This window comes from Haliotis rubra, unplaced genomic scaffold, assembly GCF_003918875.1.
Source record: "Haliotis rubra isolate DU_JTF1 unplaced genomic scaffold, ASM391887v1 Scf1591, whole genome shotgun sequence".
Taxonomy (NCBI): Eukaryota; Metazoa; Mollusca; class Gastropoda; order Lepetellida; family Haliotidae; genus Haliotis; species Haliotis rubra.
Window position 1 is genome coordinate 71,475 of NW_025765549.1, and position 17,375 is coordinate 88,849.

The 17,375-nt window shown below is 36.1% G+C and overlaps 2 protein-coding genes across 2 annotated transcripts in view; both read left to right on the top strand.

The window, feature by feature from the left end:
- Positions 1-17,375, top strand: part of LOC124271271 (dynein axonemal heavy chain 8-like) — a 75,939-nt gene that overhangs the window by 4,084 nt on the left and 54,480 nt on the right. Inside the window, 8 exon segments of the mRNA XM_046706374.1 lie at positions 3,771-3,861; positions 4,442-4,593; positions 6,549-6,741; positions 7,717-7,880; positions 8,566-8,856; positions 10,291-10,398; positions 11,391-11,639; positions 12,438-12,635. Coding sequence (XP_046562330.1) covers positions 3,771-3,861; positions 4,442-4,593; positions 6,549-6,741; positions 7,717-7,880; positions 8,566-8,856; positions 10,291-10,398; positions 11,391-11,639; positions 12,438-12,635 — 1,446 coding nt within the window.
- Positions 15,039-16,523, top strand: LOC124271275. Its single transcript, XM_046706376.1, has 3 exons — positions 15,039-15,261; positions 15,516-15,663; positions 16,293-16,523. The coding sequence occupies exons 1-3, from the start codon at positions 15,150-15,152 to the stop codon at positions 16,507-16,509; spliced, it is 477 nt and encodes a 158-aa protein (XP_046562332.1). The 5' UTR covers positions 15,039-15,149; the 3' UTR covers positions 16,510-16,523.

Consider the following 17,375-nt stretch of genomic DNA (forward strand, 5'->3'; position numbering starts at 1 on the left):
GTAAATTTGTAATGACTTGGGTCAAATCTATTGTGAATTTTTCACCCATGAGTTTACAGCAATATCGTAGGAGGAACACCAGAAATGGGCTGCCCATATATATTGTACTCATGTGACCAATTACCCCATGGTCTTTGAGAATCAATGACCTCTCATATTTCAGCTACCCTTCGACTATCAATTATGTTATTTTGATGTGCCTTTTTTAAAGGGGAAGTTACAATCAGCGAGATGTAACACTAACAGAGTTCATTGATCATATAGGCACCCTGGATCATCATTTTTCACCTGAGACTCCAGGTACCGTATATTACCGTCTATAAACGACCCCATAGATAAGCTGACGCCCAAACTTAACCCTTAAAATCAGTGTAAAAATGGTATGTTTTGTACATAAGCCGATCCCCGCGATGGGGTCCTAATCATAGCAAACATAGACCACAGACAACTGCCAGTTACCAATAATTATAACTTTGGTCCACATTATTGTGGACAGAAAATGGATAATATATTATGTTTCGCTAAATATCATACTTATTGTAGCTGGATGATCACATGTCAACAAACTGGCTTGCTTTTTTTTACCCCATTCAACAATCACGAGCTGATTACCACCTTGTTTTCCATGGACTTCTAGTTTACAGTAACATCGGTAACAATGTGTGAATTTAAATGACTTGCTTATTTTACCCCATTCCATGTGCGTACAACTTCCGCTTACCACGTTCATGAGGGTCCGTATAACCTTAGTGTTGATAATATATATACTAAGCAGCAAAAGAAACGTCAGTTTGGAATTTTCCTTCGAAGAAATGTATTTATGTAACTGTAAACTCATTTAATGTTTTGATTGTATATTTTTAACAACAACTCCAAATTTACCTGAGCAAAGACATTCCTTCCCAAACTCAGAATTGAACCCAGGAAATGGTCTCAAAAACGCAACCTGACCTCGGTGATGGTACGGTGTTCTCCATGTTTTTCATGCAACTCATGGTGCACGTGCTGTTCACAAAACCAGCCCTGTAAAATGCACCTCCAAAACCTGGTTGAAACATTCACATTACAACGTCAGCAGGAAGCCGCGACTCACAACAGCTCAAAATCCCCACGGACAAAATCTCTCTCTCTCTCTCCCCCCCCAAAAAAACCCCAAACAAACAAACAAAACAACAACAACAAACAAACAAAAAACACCCGGACATAATCCCCCCCCATCCTTAACATTAAAACGGACAAAATTCCCCCTACTCATCTTTAGCTTTAGTTTAAAGGTTCTTTAATCCTTGTTATCATGTTTTGATAGAACAGCTTCATTAACAATTGCAGAAGAGTTGGAGAAGATTGTTTTAGCTATGTAAACTGGCACAGAACTGGCAAAAAACGGAATAAATCCCCCCAACTCATCTTTAGCTTGGTTCTCCTGATCTTTGATCAACACTTCATCCCCAGATTTCTTGCATGGCATTGGCCGCTGTATCCGAACTGATGTTTGAACTGATGTTTGATGAAATGATGTGCTATGATCAAATATCATAAATGACAAATGAATAAATGTCACATAATATATGAATAAATATATACTCATATAAATATGTCAAATAAAAATAAATGTGCAATGAATGATGTGAATGCGCTCAAAATATGTGAATCCCTTCATGCAGACATCTGAAACATCTCGCCAGACAGTGGGAACACACGGAAGACCAATCAGTACTGATACAGTACGCGACGTCTTAACAGCGGGAACCTCCATTGCCGTAGACATTACCGTGGACCTATCATACCACCATAACTGGCGATACAGGCAATGGAAAACTGTTCTATTCACAGATGAGAGTCGGTACTGCGTATCAACTGCAGATGGCAGAACAAGAATATGGCCAGCGTTACTCAGACCAATGTGTTATGGAAAGAGACTCATGGGGCAGTGCAAGCATCATGGTATGGGGTGGAATAGGCCTGAACCAGAGAGTGGTTCCTGTGGTGTTCCAGGGAGAGGAGGCAGCATCACAGCGGTGCGCTACATCGACCAAGCTCTCAGACCCCACTTTTCCAGCATGATAATGCCCGGGCCCATACTGCCAGATCTACATGGGACTTCCTACAGCGGAACGGTGTCAACATTATGCAGTGGCCAGCCCTTAGTCCTGATTTAAACCCAATTGAACATCTTTGGAATAAATTTCAGAGGAGACTGAATAATGTCATACCAAAGCCGAACACAGCCGATTTATTGCGCCAGGCTTTTCTCAGAGTCCAGTTCCAGGTGCCAATGGCCTTCATCAAACAATTGGTAAACTCCATGCATAGACGCTGTGCTGCAGTTATTGCCGCTCGTGGTGGTCACACTAGATACTGAAGTCAAGGGTCTGAATGGACTGCAAATGTTTACGTAATGTTTTGAAATTGTGCTGAGTTTTTATCCATTGATGTGTCAAGATATTGTACAAAAAAAAGATTTTTGATCCACTTAATATGTCAATTTCTGTAATGATTTGATTACAGTGCCTATATCTACTTTTGAATTCGTATTGACGGGTTTTTTGGCTGCTTAGTATATTTTACATTATAGAGCAAAAACTGTAATCAAAATTACACAATGCTAGGATATATTTCTTTGGGTTAAATAATAGTACTCTGTATTATATTTTACTGATGACTGTATCGGAATTCATCCCGTTATATTATTGACAAATATTGTACATGTTTGAACTTGATCGCGGGGAAACGTGTGCACAGCTGATTCCTATTTCCGGCTCAAATACACACGGTAATCTTAATCTCTGCAAATAATACAATGCCACGCAAAAACAACTCAGAACTTAAAAGGTAAATAATCTTGTCTAGTGATGTTTAATTGCAAATTTGGCGTCTTTACTGACAAAGTTGTCTTCTGTTGTTTGTTCATGCGAAGTGATACGATGTTGTTTTCTTACCCCTGGAAAAAAGTTTGATGAAACAGTACAGAGCTCCAGATAAGATTTAGCTCATGTGGGTACTGTACCCACTGTATTTTTTTGGAGTGGATATTATGAATGTTGAGTGGGTATTTCATTTTCCGTTACCCACTGCTTTCAAATATGTGCGTATTTCAGTCATTTTACTCACCTAAATATATGCCATTGAGTAAGTTCACTAAGCAGGTATGGTCTGCTTTATGTCATACCTAATCAAAACCAACTTAAATATAATGGAAATGATTTCATAAAAAATCACTCATCCTATACTGACAGTACAACACTTGTCCTATACTAACAGTACAACTTGATAGCAATCGATGTCTTTTTCATTACGCAAGCGATTTTTATAAATATATTCCGTACGCATCTGTTTTAAACTTTTTGTGTATCTAACATTTTAAATGCGCAATTGGTACGCAACAATTATTTTTCAATGCGTAATTCTATGCATATTTTACCCGGATACGCAGCTTATCTGGGCCTCTGCAGTAACTCATAGATAAGCCGACCCCCTTCTACAGACTGCATTTTTTTTATCATCAATATTCGGCTTATAGACGGTAATATACAGTACTCTAATGATATTAATCAGTTAAAAATTTCGTTAACGCGTGGCCTGCAAAGTTTAAATTGGATAATTATGCTTTCACCAGGGTGGCAAACAAGGAGACCTGCATATCTAACACATGTATGCACTTTGAACTTTTTTCTCACATGGTTCCAAGCGCTGAAATAGTGTTCAAAGAGGAAAAAATCTTGTTGCATGCATTTTTCATGCCTTATGTTCATCCTGTTTGATTATTTCAGCACATGGCGCTTTTTGATCGATTTCTTATGAAAAATGGCTCCAAGAGTATCAAGTTCTATTACCAGGAAATGGATGTGCCCCTAGTGGAAGGTACAATAACAAACTCTGATATAGCAATGTAGGGTCTGGTGGTTTCCAGACTGGTGGAAACTTGATGCCATGGTACCCTAATGGCACGTGTGTTGCTTACATTATCTGTCACTATATTATCTGGCATTATTGTTTAAAGGCTGATGTCATATACCTCAAATATTGCTCTGTACTACATGGTCTTAGTAGCTCTTTTAACTGATCACAATGTATTTTATTCAAATTCACACAGTATTTTCTATAAATATAGCTATTTATTGAGTATGATCTCAACTACCCTCCGTAAACATCACAGAAAATAGGGTTGCTGTTTTCTAAACCTCACAATATTATCTTCATATAATGATATTTGATAAGCTGAAATAAATATATCTATAATGGAAGCTAGGTTTTCAGCATGAGAAAGTTACAAGGTACAGGCTGCAGCATCAAGATTTACTTTTGTTGTATTTTTAAGATGACAAGGTATAACAAGGGCCCTTATTGCGTACAATTATTACAAACCTCTGGACGAAACAAGCCCCTTATCCCTCCTCCACCTTTTGAATATTCCAGTTTTACAGTGGGATATTTTTTGCAGATTGAGGGCGTGCTTACCCAGGTGTTCCTAAAGGGGGGCGCACAAACAGACTTATTGTCACAAGTGGAAAGGGTGAAAGTTTGTCTGGAGTTTGTGTGTACTTTCTGAAGTCCAGAATTGATGTTGAACTTACCTTGAAAAACATTTGTGAGGTGAGTGTTCAAGAACAACAAAAAGATGAAATTCTTCAAAGCCATTTAGAAGTTGGTGTAGTAATACAAGACAAATCTTATGGATAACAACTTCTTGTTTTATTTTACACAACGTTTCTGGCTTCCAACATCAGTAATTGGCACAAAAGAAAACTTCTTGAATCAATCAACATAAGAAGATTAGTACCCGAGATCAACAGGGATCAAGGGGTTTACCCCCCTAGCGCCTGGTGCATCACCAAGAAATCATAGACTCTCAAACCACTCTGCTGTGTAAACATACTCTTGTTCTTATTGTAAAAACATACCCTATCATTGTATTCTTCTCTTTCATCTCACTGCATTGTTTGTACATACTTAATTATATCTCCTTCCCCCCTTGTGCTTGTATATACTTATTTACATATCTGGCTTCCTGTACATCAATATATATAACTGTATTGTTCACTATGATCATTATCCACCTAACTAGCCCAGAAACGTGTAAAATAAATCAAGAAGTTGTTATCCATAAGATTTGTCTTGTATAACAAAAGATGGTTTTATGTCTGAAATAGCTTTTCTGTAGATGTCTAGCATACAAATTTATACAGATTTATATGTCTACATTTTCACCAAGTGGAGATTCAAAGGTTGGAGAGAGTCAGCTGATTGGAGGAGGTGACTCCTGGATTAGCTCACTTGGTTGATTGTTTTGTATTTTGTAAACAGATCCATCAGTGTCAAGGTGTTTATGAAAAAACAACATGTCTTATGTGGCCTAGTGCTGTAAAGAAATGTGTTAATTAATAAATGTGATAACTGATATGTTTTGTTATGCTAATGTATAATGGGTATACCTACAGGAATAGGTGTCTACCAGACTCAGTGTCACTCTAAATGTTGTCCTGATGCATCAAAAAGATAATGTTTCAATAAACAAAACAAATTGATGCATTTGTACAATGTTCTTGAGTAACAGTACATTTATTAGTGGCTTCATTTAATAAACATCATGACAAAGTATTTTAGTCACAATTTCTGATTTTGAAGTATACCCTAGAAGCACCAGGAAGTTGTTTTCTCTCAACTGGTATTATAATTATACTGTCACTGCCACTCTGATACTGTTTCACACGTTGATAAATGTGCATGCTGAAAAATATATAACTTTCTCTTCTTGGTGGTTTGCATCTATGATTGTATTCCCAGTTACAGAAAAGAGACTCTAAAGCCAGGGTACCACAGAGTTGGGAACTGAGCATTATATTATTGAATACTTCTGAATACAGACCCAATGAAAGCCATATACACCATTCACAGACACATTCACACATATATTAAGATTGAACAGTTAAAGCACTGATGACCCCATTCCCGGCCCCATGATGATATGGGTTTAGAGTTGGGCTCCAGCAACCCATATTGGCATATTAGAGGTGACACACCGGATTGGATGGTCAGTAGTGTTGGGAATTGGTTAAAATCTCATAATTGATGATTGGTTCATCACATCCGATCAATCATCGAAAATAATTGGTTAGCGTCATTAATGAAATTGTCCTGGTTATTTTTGTTTGCACAAAAACATAAAGAAAGTTTCGCAAATTGCACATCTTTAAAGGATGACTAGTATGTTAGGAACATAAATTTCTTGGGGTCTTTAAGATAAATTCAGTCATGACTTGTGAAAAATATTGTTAATGTAAAAAGTGTTCCAGAATTTTTTGTGTTCGATTATTAGAAAACATGATCGATTGCTTGGTCGTTTAGTTACTGCGACCAATCTTCGATTATTTCAATTAATCGAACCACCACTAATGGTCAGGCTTGTGACTTACTTGTTGTGTCATTGCACCCATATTGTTTAGATCGTTGCTCACATTATCTATTAATGGTTTGGTTCAGACTTCATTTTTTACAATCCATATAATATAGCTTGAATATTGGTACTGTATTCATAACATTCTCTTCAGGAAATCACATTTGGTGTGTTGGATCCAAGTAAACAAGGCCTGTTGGGTGCATTTGAAATGGTCCTAAACAACATCTATCAGCCAGCCTTGAAGACTCTCCACAACTGGGGTGACTTGACAGAATCCAATCAAGGCAGGAAGATCAAGAAACAGTTCCTGGATAACTGTGACAACTTTGTGTCATATCTAAGAAGTAGGTTGTTTCCTAGTTTGGGTACAAGTACAGTGGAAGTCCACTATTCTAGAACCCTTTGCCAGTTGGAATAGGTCTGCAGCAAGCTATGCTTGAAGTAAGAGATTAGAAGAACATTGTTTATTTGAATCCAGTGTACATGTAAACCATGCCTACTTGTGTGAAAAGAAAAAAAAATGTTACAAGCTTCTTGGTTCCAATTATCAATTTGGTCAGTGTTGGCATCAGTGTTCCACTTCTGTTGTGAACCTCAACTTAAAAACATCAGGTGTTGAATAAAACTTGGCACATGAGTTGATTATCATCTTTACTTGTGCCATTTGCTATTTAATTTTTTTTACTGTTATTTATTTTTTATATTTCCACAGAAACAATTTGCATTAAATCTCAAACAACTGTAATTATAACTTTCGTTTCAAGGCCATACCCCTCAAACTAATAAATATTGTTCCAGAAAACTATGTATACATGTGGATGACGACTTAGCATCAATTTAGATCAAACCCACAGTGTGAGTGAGTGAGTTTAGTTTTACACAGCACTCAGCAGTAGTCCAGCTGTATGGTGACGGTCTGTAAATAATCAGCATAGATCTGGGATACAATTAATGACATGCGTCAACCAAGTCAGCGAGTATGACCACCCGGTCCCGTCAGTTGCCTCTTATGACTAGCATGGGTTACTGAAGATCAATTCTAACCCAGATCTTCACGGGTATGAGATCAAACCTATTCCCTTTTCATTATTTACAATTTAGCAAGGAAGGCAGGAGGTACTGGTGACTATAAATATCTTCTTGCTTTGCTTACCAAGGTACAAGAGAATACCTATTAATATTTGATATTTCAAAATCCTGACTGTAAAGCATGGTAAGTGCGACAATGTACATATTTATCATGCCCTGGTACAACCTAATGTTAGCATAAAATAGACAGTTGAAATTAACGTACATATTGTTTTACCTTCAACTTTCAGGTGCTCAGATGCATGTTGAAGAAGTTGTACAACTGGTTGATTGTGACAAAGTGGACATACAAGAAATCAAGTCTGTCAGTGACTGTGTGCAGGCTGCAGCTAACCCTGATATTGTGTCAGTTCTAGAAGATCTGGCTCTGGCCTGGTGCAAGCAGATTGAACAGGTACATGATCAGTGTGCAAAATAGTTTCCAAATTTTGCAAGCCAGTCGGGCTAACTATGCCTGAATGTTACTAGCCCACAAGATAATTCACTAGTCCGGAATTTGAATGTGGACACGGGTTTCATCATTAACTTGCTAATATGATGAACATTTTTATCAGGCCATAATCTTGCATGATTTAAAAGTGTGTTATAACTTAACAAGTCGGAGAGAGTGATATATTTACAAAATGACCCATGAAAATTCACAAGCCAGTCGGGCCAGTAGCTATGGAGATTTACTGACCCGTCTGGAATTTTACTAGTCACGGGCTAGCGCGCCAGTGGCCATTTCGCACACTGTACATGAGTGCTAGTTTTGTAAGGCAAAGGTGAAAAGAGCAAGCCAATGATGAAATTTCCCCCACAGTTTTGTTGGGCTAGCCAAGTGTATACTTGTCATGCCGAAGACCTGGTTTTGATTACTCACGCAGGTTCAAAGAGTGAAGCCAATTTCTTGTGTCTCCTGCCTTGATTTTGCTGGAATATTGCTAAAGCAGCATAAGCCATACTCACCCACACACGTTTGTTTCCATATTTTAGAAACATGTCCAAACATCAATTTAAAACTACATTCAGACTTGAAAAATACATTGACTTACTAACTACTCTAACTAACACTAAAGCCATTCTATTTTGATGTACAGATTCTAGCTGAGAGCGATCAGATGAGAAAGGAGGCTGATGATACTGGCCCTCTAGCTGAGCTGGAACACTGGCGGCAGCTGATGGCTCGGTTCAATGCCCTCCTGGAGCAGATCAAGAGTCACAAGTGTCGTATGGTCATCAATATCATACACATTGCTAGGTCAAAGGTCCTCAAGAAGTGGAAAGAATTGGATAAGCGAATCACAGACAGTGCCAATGAGGCAAAGGATAATGTCAAATACCTTTACACTTTGGAAAAATACTGTGAGCCCCTGTACAGATTTGACCCTGTAAGTAATGGCACAGTTGTTGTTATGGTTGAAGCTCATGATTACCAAAGCAATGATAGCACTAATGTGGCCATAACTTAGACTTGCCTTTTGTGGAATAGGGTCCTAGAAAGTCTACTAGTAGGACCAGCCTGAACATTAATCATGCATACAAACAAACCCCGAAAAAAGTCATCCACCACTTAGGGTACCTTATCATTAACAACTGACTCAGTTTGCTAAGGCCCCAATGGTGATTTTTATTCTAGTCTAGTTATGAAGCCTTTGCGATAATTATGATCTTTGAACTCTCACAGAAAATTCCAACAATTAATGCTTAAGAATCAGAAGGCTTACAAAACTGAAAATTGGACGATTATAGCTATATAAATTTTTGAGGCTTTCAATCTGTTCGAGTTTGGTGTCTCAGAAGATGTGTGTTTTTCTCCTTTTTCAGAATCTGTTGAACCAAATTTTCTGTAACATGACAGAAATATATTGTTCCATTCTAAAGTTGAAGTGTTCTAAAATAAATATCCTTCTTGTATTAAATAGGTCATAACAAATTTGGTTGTTGAACAGTATTTATGAAGAAAGGTTTGAATATTCATATAATATATAATTATTCAACTGAAACAGAATGGATGAAAATGTGAAAAGGTATATTGCCGAGAATGTTATTCCCTCTTAGAATTGATCTTCAGTAACCCATGCTTGTCGAAAGAGGCAACTAACGGGACTGGGTGGTCAGGCTCGCTGACTTGGTTGATGCATGTTATCGTATCCCAGATCGATGCTCATGCTGTTGTTCACTGGGTTGTCTGGTCCAGACTTGATTATTTACAGACCGCCGCCATATAGCTGGAATATTGCAGAGTGTGGCGTATAACTAAACTCACTCAATCACTGTTCCCCTCTTACACTAGCCCAGTGTTCACGAATGGTGTTTTAAAGGAACAGGACATTGGGTCCTGAAAGTTTCAGATGTCTGTCTGACCCATTGAAAATTCACAGGACCCATAGAATAAAATTAAACACATTTCAGATTTAACATTTCTTATAATTGGCAATGAAAGTATGAACAAACATAAGATTTATAAACAGCAAACAGGTGTCACATGTCCCATATAACAACTTCAGTCAAAGTCATTGTGAAATATACAGTCAGACGCTTGGGCCGGGGGGTTGTAGACTTCTATCAGACTGTTGGCGTAGAGGGTCAGACGCTATTCGTGAACACTGCTAGCCACATCAAGACAGTAATTTAAATAGATTAGAGTAGGTCCCTTGTAACCTTTCATCATAGCCAGATAGACAATATCATTTCATCTGGACTAGTCCGCAAACAGCAGTGAAATATTCTTGGAAAAATAGTTTCATTTGTGTGTGAACTTCAAAGCATGTCCATGTCTTTATGTATTGCATATTTTATGCAAATATATTTTATGTTTCCAGGTGTCAATGATAGACTGTCTTCCTGGCCTGATCAATGCCATTCGAATGATACACAACATCTCACGATACTACAATACATCAGAGAGGATGACATCACTCTTTATAAAGGTAGCAGAACTGACTTTCAATCTCATCACACTTTCATTTGGCACAACAACAGGCCTAGTACAGATTTCTGTCCTTATTTAGAAGTTAGTTTACAGCTAAATCTTTTTATCAGAACCGTTGGTTGGTGATGAAACTGATGCTACAATTAGGGTGAACAGAATGAGGCAAAAGATAATTCTGTTCTCTATTTTCCTATTGGATATGTTTTGTGAAATGTGATAATATCTGTTAACTGTTTGTAGCTCCTGCATGGGAACAAAACCACACACTGCAGCAACCATGGATTTTGTTCTTGTATGAGGGAAAAGTGTTTTATGGTTTTTGCAGTTCTCAGTTGATAGTAGTGATCTTGAACTTATTTCCAGAATCATAAAAGGCATTTTACTAATTTGCTGTTTGTCAGCCAGATATCTACAGAACCTCTGCATTTACCTGGTCTTAATGCTGATTGTATTTTCAGTTGGTCATAGTTATGAACATCTATAGAATCTCTGCATGGACTTTGTTCCATAACTTGCTGATCAGATTAGACTGAAATTAAAGATGAGATACTTTCCAATGCCACAATTACTCTGTCCTGGTTGCAGCGGGCATTTAACCTAATTAGTTACAATACTTTTATTAAGTAACGTTTTCTTGTCAGTGTTTATACCTAATCATGCAAGTCAAGTAGTCTTTCTGCTACAATTAAAGATTTAGGGTATCCCTTGATACAAATACAGTAGAGGCAATCTTTTTTTAGTGTGTCTTGAAAAGGCCTTCAGTTGGTATTTGCCTTGAAAAGGCCTTGAAAATATAAAAGGTGACATGAAAAGATTTGATGTGTTCCACCTTGACTACACATCAATTATTTGTTACATATTTATATTGGACTAGTAGTCCTTGACTAGTACGAGTAACCACACCCATGCATACACATTGCTAAATATGTAATAGTCTTAAACATCTCGTTAAACATTTCACCCCTAGCACTCATTTTATGAATTTTTCAGGTCACCAATCAAATGGTGAAGACATGTAAGACATTCATCACTGATGATGGCATGTACAGAATCTGGGATCAGCCTTGTCAGGAGTTGTTCATGAAGCTAGAGAGCTGTGTGAAGCTGTACCAGACATATCAGTCAGCCTTCCAACGAACCAAACAAAAGATAGAAGACACACCAGGAGAGAAGCCCTTTGAATTCTCAGAGATGTACATCTTTGGGAAGTTTAACACATTCTGCAAGAGATTGCAGAAGGTGATTCTAATGAAAGGAGTTAATTGCAGTTTGAGACTTATCCCCTGGACAAATGCCTGTATCCATCAAAATTATGTTTGGCTAAGTAAAATCAAGTTGTACAGCCCATGTTATCACATTAATATCTACTGAGAATTAGTGGTGGTCCGATTAATTGAAATAACCGAAGATTGGTCGCAGTGGCCAAACGACCAAGCAATCGATCACATTTTCTCATAATCGAACACAAACGATTTTGGAATCGCTGTAATAGAGTTTGAAATACTTGATGATGGAACATATCTAGGACGTTGTCAGGGCCTGAAAACGTGTTTATTTCTAAGAAAACTCACTTCACTTTCTGACAAGTCATGACTGAATATTTCTTAAAGAATCTGGGAAGTTAATGTTACACTGGAACTGAATCATTTTACACTGGATGTTACACAACAGAGAACCAAATGTTTTTTTCTTTATACTTATCTGCAACTACAACCTGAATAGGAAAATCTAAAAAATGACGCTAACCAATTTTTTTTGATGATTGGTCGTTGGTATTGAGCCAATCATCAATTGTGAGATTTCAACCAGTTCCCAACACTACTGAGAATGATGCTAACACAAGTCGACAAGACTTTAAAGTTTTGGTACAGACTGTAAGTGTAGTTTGAGATTTTTATTTAATGTTCAACATCACTCTAAGGGATGTTCAAGCAGCTGGTAAATAATCAATACTGGGCCAAAAAGACTGCATCCATTTGATCCGATTAGGGAACTGAAAATAAGTTCAGGTATGAGTCTGCAAAGTTTTTGTTTCAGATCATTACATTGTTGAGGCACATAGATGATTTCTCAACCCTGTCTGAGTCAAAGATTGAAGGCATTGAGCCTTTTGCTGCTCGTTTTCAACAAATATTAGGCACTATCAAGAAGAAACCCTATGATATTCTGGACCAAAGGAAAGTGGACTTTGACAATGACTTTGAAGACTTCTGCAGATTGGTAGGAGAGCTGGAGGTAGGGACATACTGATATTAATTTCACACTTGCAGGTATTCACACAATGTTCCCCAATGGGTCTTCAGTGGGTGAGAAAATATTTAATAATCTAAGACCTGGGTAATTTCAGCCTTTCTTCCCACATGCTGTAATATTACAATATTTTTCAATCAGCAAAAAACAACCTCACACAGAGACACATTAGGGTTTGAAAGTTCAAAAGTCTTGAAATTAAAATACTTTGATATGATATATTGAGCTGTAATCTCAGCCAAAAGGCAATAAGTATGAGAATCAAGAATATTTGAAAAGCTACCAATGAACTTGTTTGATTACAAAATTTTGCCCATGCTAATTGCTTACATCATGGTTTAGACTAAATTCAGAAGATTGAAGATTTATTGAAAATTCAAATCTCACTAAATACCTGTGGCGGTATTCTAAAAAAGTCTTAGATTTTTCTTAAGTTTTGTCTTAAGTTTTGAAAAATTAACTTAGCTAAGTCCGAAACTTAAGTTCGTATTCATAAAGTGACTTAGTCAAAAACTTAGCTTAGTCGGAGGTTAAGTCGATCAGAAACTTAAGTTCATAGCCGATATGCGTGCGCATCGTTGCTAATGGGAAAATACCAGCAACGGAAAACTTCCGGTGGAATTCTTTGATGCAAGAAAATGAAAAGTGACGTCCAGCGGGGATTCATTTCTGTCATCGTACCACAGACGACAACACAGCTATCAAAATGGCAGAAACTGGGACCAATGATGCAAAGAAAAGAAAACTGAATTGGAGTAAGGACGAATGTCTGCAGTTAACAGAAATAGTAAAGCAAAGGAAGACTTTGATAGAGGGAAAATTTGGGCCCGGTTTGACTTTGGCACACAGACAGGAGGCGTGGCAGGTGAGTGCATTCAATGTGAATAAGAACGCCGAATTAGGCTGGGTCTGACAACAATTATTTATTAATAATTACCTAATAACAACTGATGGTACATTGTACGGTAAGACTTCTGCCCGTATCCCCCCTAAATCTTGACGATGAGGAAAAACATTTCTTTGAGTGGCATTCTTACAAGGTGAAAATGCCTTTCAGTGTGTTCAGATACAATTAAAAAAAAACATGTTTAAACCCATCCTTACCACATGTGGACTATATATTCAGGTCATATGATTTGATTAGAATGAAATTTCAGGGGGGATACGGGCGGAAGTCTTTCCCATTGTACAATTGAAAGTTCTATGAACCTTCAATTTCATTCATTGGTCTAGAACTTTACAGGCACCTTTTAATACAGCTGAGTAGTGTTTGTAAAAATATATTTTTATGAAAAATGAAATATCTATACTAGTAAAGATCTAAATGTATTATAGTATATATGTTAGGTCACTTCTGATTTTCCCTTAGTTAAAAAACCCATGAAATCGTTGACATAATAAACATTACCATTGCACAGTTTTAATACAAGTGAAAAGAACAACAATTATTTTACTGTGATACAGACAAACCCTATCATCCTGGCAGCACTTTTGTAATGTCTGTTTCATTGGAAAATAATCAACAATATCATTCCATGTAAAATGCTGTTCCAATAAATGTATCAGATTCTTCTTTATGTGAAGATTAATATGTAGAGGATAGAGGATTTTTGTTGTTGTTAAGTCTCTAAAGTCTTCCTAACAAAGTATATCCTTTCTTTTTAAACTTATGCACTGTGCAATTATTTATTTATAATTGAAGATGATTTTAGGCTACTTATAAAGATTTTCTTGTTTCTCATTAAACTGCCCAACCCTAAAATTTGACTTGACCTAAAGATGTTGTAAATGTTTTACTTTGGCTCTCAAAATGTGCATGAATATTTGACAATTCTAAGTTTTAATTTTCCATTGGAGAAAAGGTGTTAAATTACCACATAAATCAAGGCTTTTTTGTCATGAAATAAATAAAAAGTAAAAATAAAATCTGCCTCTCAGACCAATATTTTTTTTAAAAAGTGATGAGAAACAGGAATATTTTGTTGTGTGACGTAACATAAATACACTAATTTTATTATTTAATTAAGATTAAGATTTTAATAATAGTGACAAACTACAATGCCTAAAGCTAAACATAATGTAAATCAGAATTATTTCATGTCTGTCTACTTATGTTATGTTGACAAATGACAGACAATTATGATTACAAACCCCTGACCATGTGGCCATGCTTGGTCATTTCTTGGCCATGATTGGTCATGGTCATTTACACATCAACCAAATCATGTATTACCTGTTGCTATTAGACTTCTTAAAGAACAGTAATCTATTAATTGAATGCTATATATTTAACAATGATTAAATTCAATTGCTTAAAACAATATTATTTGTTACCTTCAATTTGTGTCTGTGTTTGTTCATTGATTTTCAAAACCTTGGCATAAAATTAATTTATAGTGTTGATGATTTTTTGTTATAGAATGTAATAAAACAAGCGGTTCCAAAAACAGTATGAGTTTAACAGAATGAATCTTTTTCAGAGTATAACTGACAGCCTAAATGCTGGGGCTTGTGAAAAGGACCAAAGAAGAAATCGAAAAGAAGTGGAAGAATATGAAAAGCAGCAGAAAGAAGAGTTACTCAACCTTCCACAGGGCGACAACAACAACTGGTATGTATCAAACAATTATTAATGATTTTTCATCACAATATAATTTAATTACGTTAGCACAGAAATAAAATACATTTGTATAACTTTTAACAATGTTGAGAACTTATAAGTTGATATCATTTGTGATGTAAGAATTGTATTTCTTTTTAAAATGTTTTAAGCATGTGTAACATATAGATTATACAGAACCTTATTTGACTATAAAAGTCACTATCTATGTATTATGAAATTGATGAATAGGATTTGTTTTTCAGGCGGCGGTCCTCCACCGACACCACTCAGCCCCGTTACTGACAATGTCATTGACGTCATTGGCAGAGAAAATGAAATCCTAAGAGGGATTAATCAGACCATGGACTCCACAATGCTGCAAATCTTGAATATGCAACCAGTCCAAAAAGGGTATGTGACATAGGAAATTACATGTGTCAATACAGAAATGTAAAAATAACATATTCTGATTTAAAAAACACAACCTTAAATGAATCAATTAGAGATAAGAATATCAAAAAGTATACACAAGTGTATAATGTAATGAAGTAACAGTTAACTTTGCAACAAATATCGATATTCATTATTATGAATTTAATATTGATTCGGGATGGGATTTGGTGATTAGCGTGTACATCTACATCTACGGATCAAGATGTATGTGGATCAAATCCCAATTATAGTTGTATCGTACTTAATGCCACATCTCTAATTATAAAATTATTAGAATGCATACCTGCTTTTTCGTTTAGTATGATAGTTTCAAAAGCATGGAAATCAATAATTTGACAAAACAAACAATCACAAAATATATCTTTGATGAAAGGTTCTAACATAAATTCCAATAGTTTAATCTATGACAGTTTAATCTATGAAACAATCTGTTTCATTGTTCCCTGTCAAATTTGACAAATAATTTACACTTCAATCAAAAGAATTATATTCAGAGTTTGTTGGACTGAAAAGAGAAGAAAAACACATTCCACTTTGTTTTGTTTTTTAATTCTGTATTTCAGTTTCACATTCTTTATCCTTTGCAGATTTTGTGAACAAGTTTGTGAACCAGCACAGGTATTTCACATTCCAAGTCCATCACCTCAATTACCTCAGCTCTATCAACAGGTCCCACCACAACCTCAGCTGCCTCAGCCACTTCAGCCACTTCATGCTCTGATGAGAGAAAGACTGCAGTTAGAGGTGGAATGTCTTAAGTTAAAGAAGCGTTACCTCAAGCAGAAACTTAATATGGAAGAGTGATTCACAGTTATAATACCTGCCTTTGATTAAACTTTGAAACTGAACAAATTGTATGTTTTCATTCCAAAAGAACTTATTTCTTGCTCAATTGGTATGCAAGATTTAGGAATGCCATGCAGTCTGCGAATTTAGGATTTTTTCAGCATATCCAAGCCTACAAATTCCTTCAAATGATGATCTTTTAATTTCATCACTGGGGAAATTTACAAGGATTCACTATTGCATATTTGAAATTTAATCATTTGGTAATTTTTGGAGAAAAAGGGGGACGATATCCTGGAAAACAGCTTATTTTGCACTTTGTCATGATATATTGCAAAAATGAAACTTTTTGTTTCTGTTTGATTAACAAGAAGAAAGAAACTAATTAAAAAGACATTTTTGACAAACTCAGAAGGAAAGTTTGTAATTGCAAACTGATGCCGGTATCTAACTCCCATGCTACCCTGTGCAGGCAGCACTAGTTGTCCATTTTGTGGGGGAGGGTTGACCCTGTGGTTGCCATCGAGATTTGGAAGCGGAATATTCCTGGTTTTGCAAATATTATGCAGTACAGCACATGCAGTGATGACCTAAATGGAAAGCCAGTTTTATAAAGTTATAAATCACATGAATTTCTTGCTCATAATTTTTTCAGCTCTTAACTTCACAATTAATGATGTTATCATTCTTATTACAAATTACATTTACAACAAATTGTTGCATAAAACATTTTCACATAAAAACCTGTATATATATACCTTTCAAATAATACATAACATGTTCTTGACTGAAAAATACTGTATTGCCACAAACAGATCCATGGTCATTACTTATATACATTTTAAAATGATACATTGCATAAAAGCAAATGAAAGAAAAATATG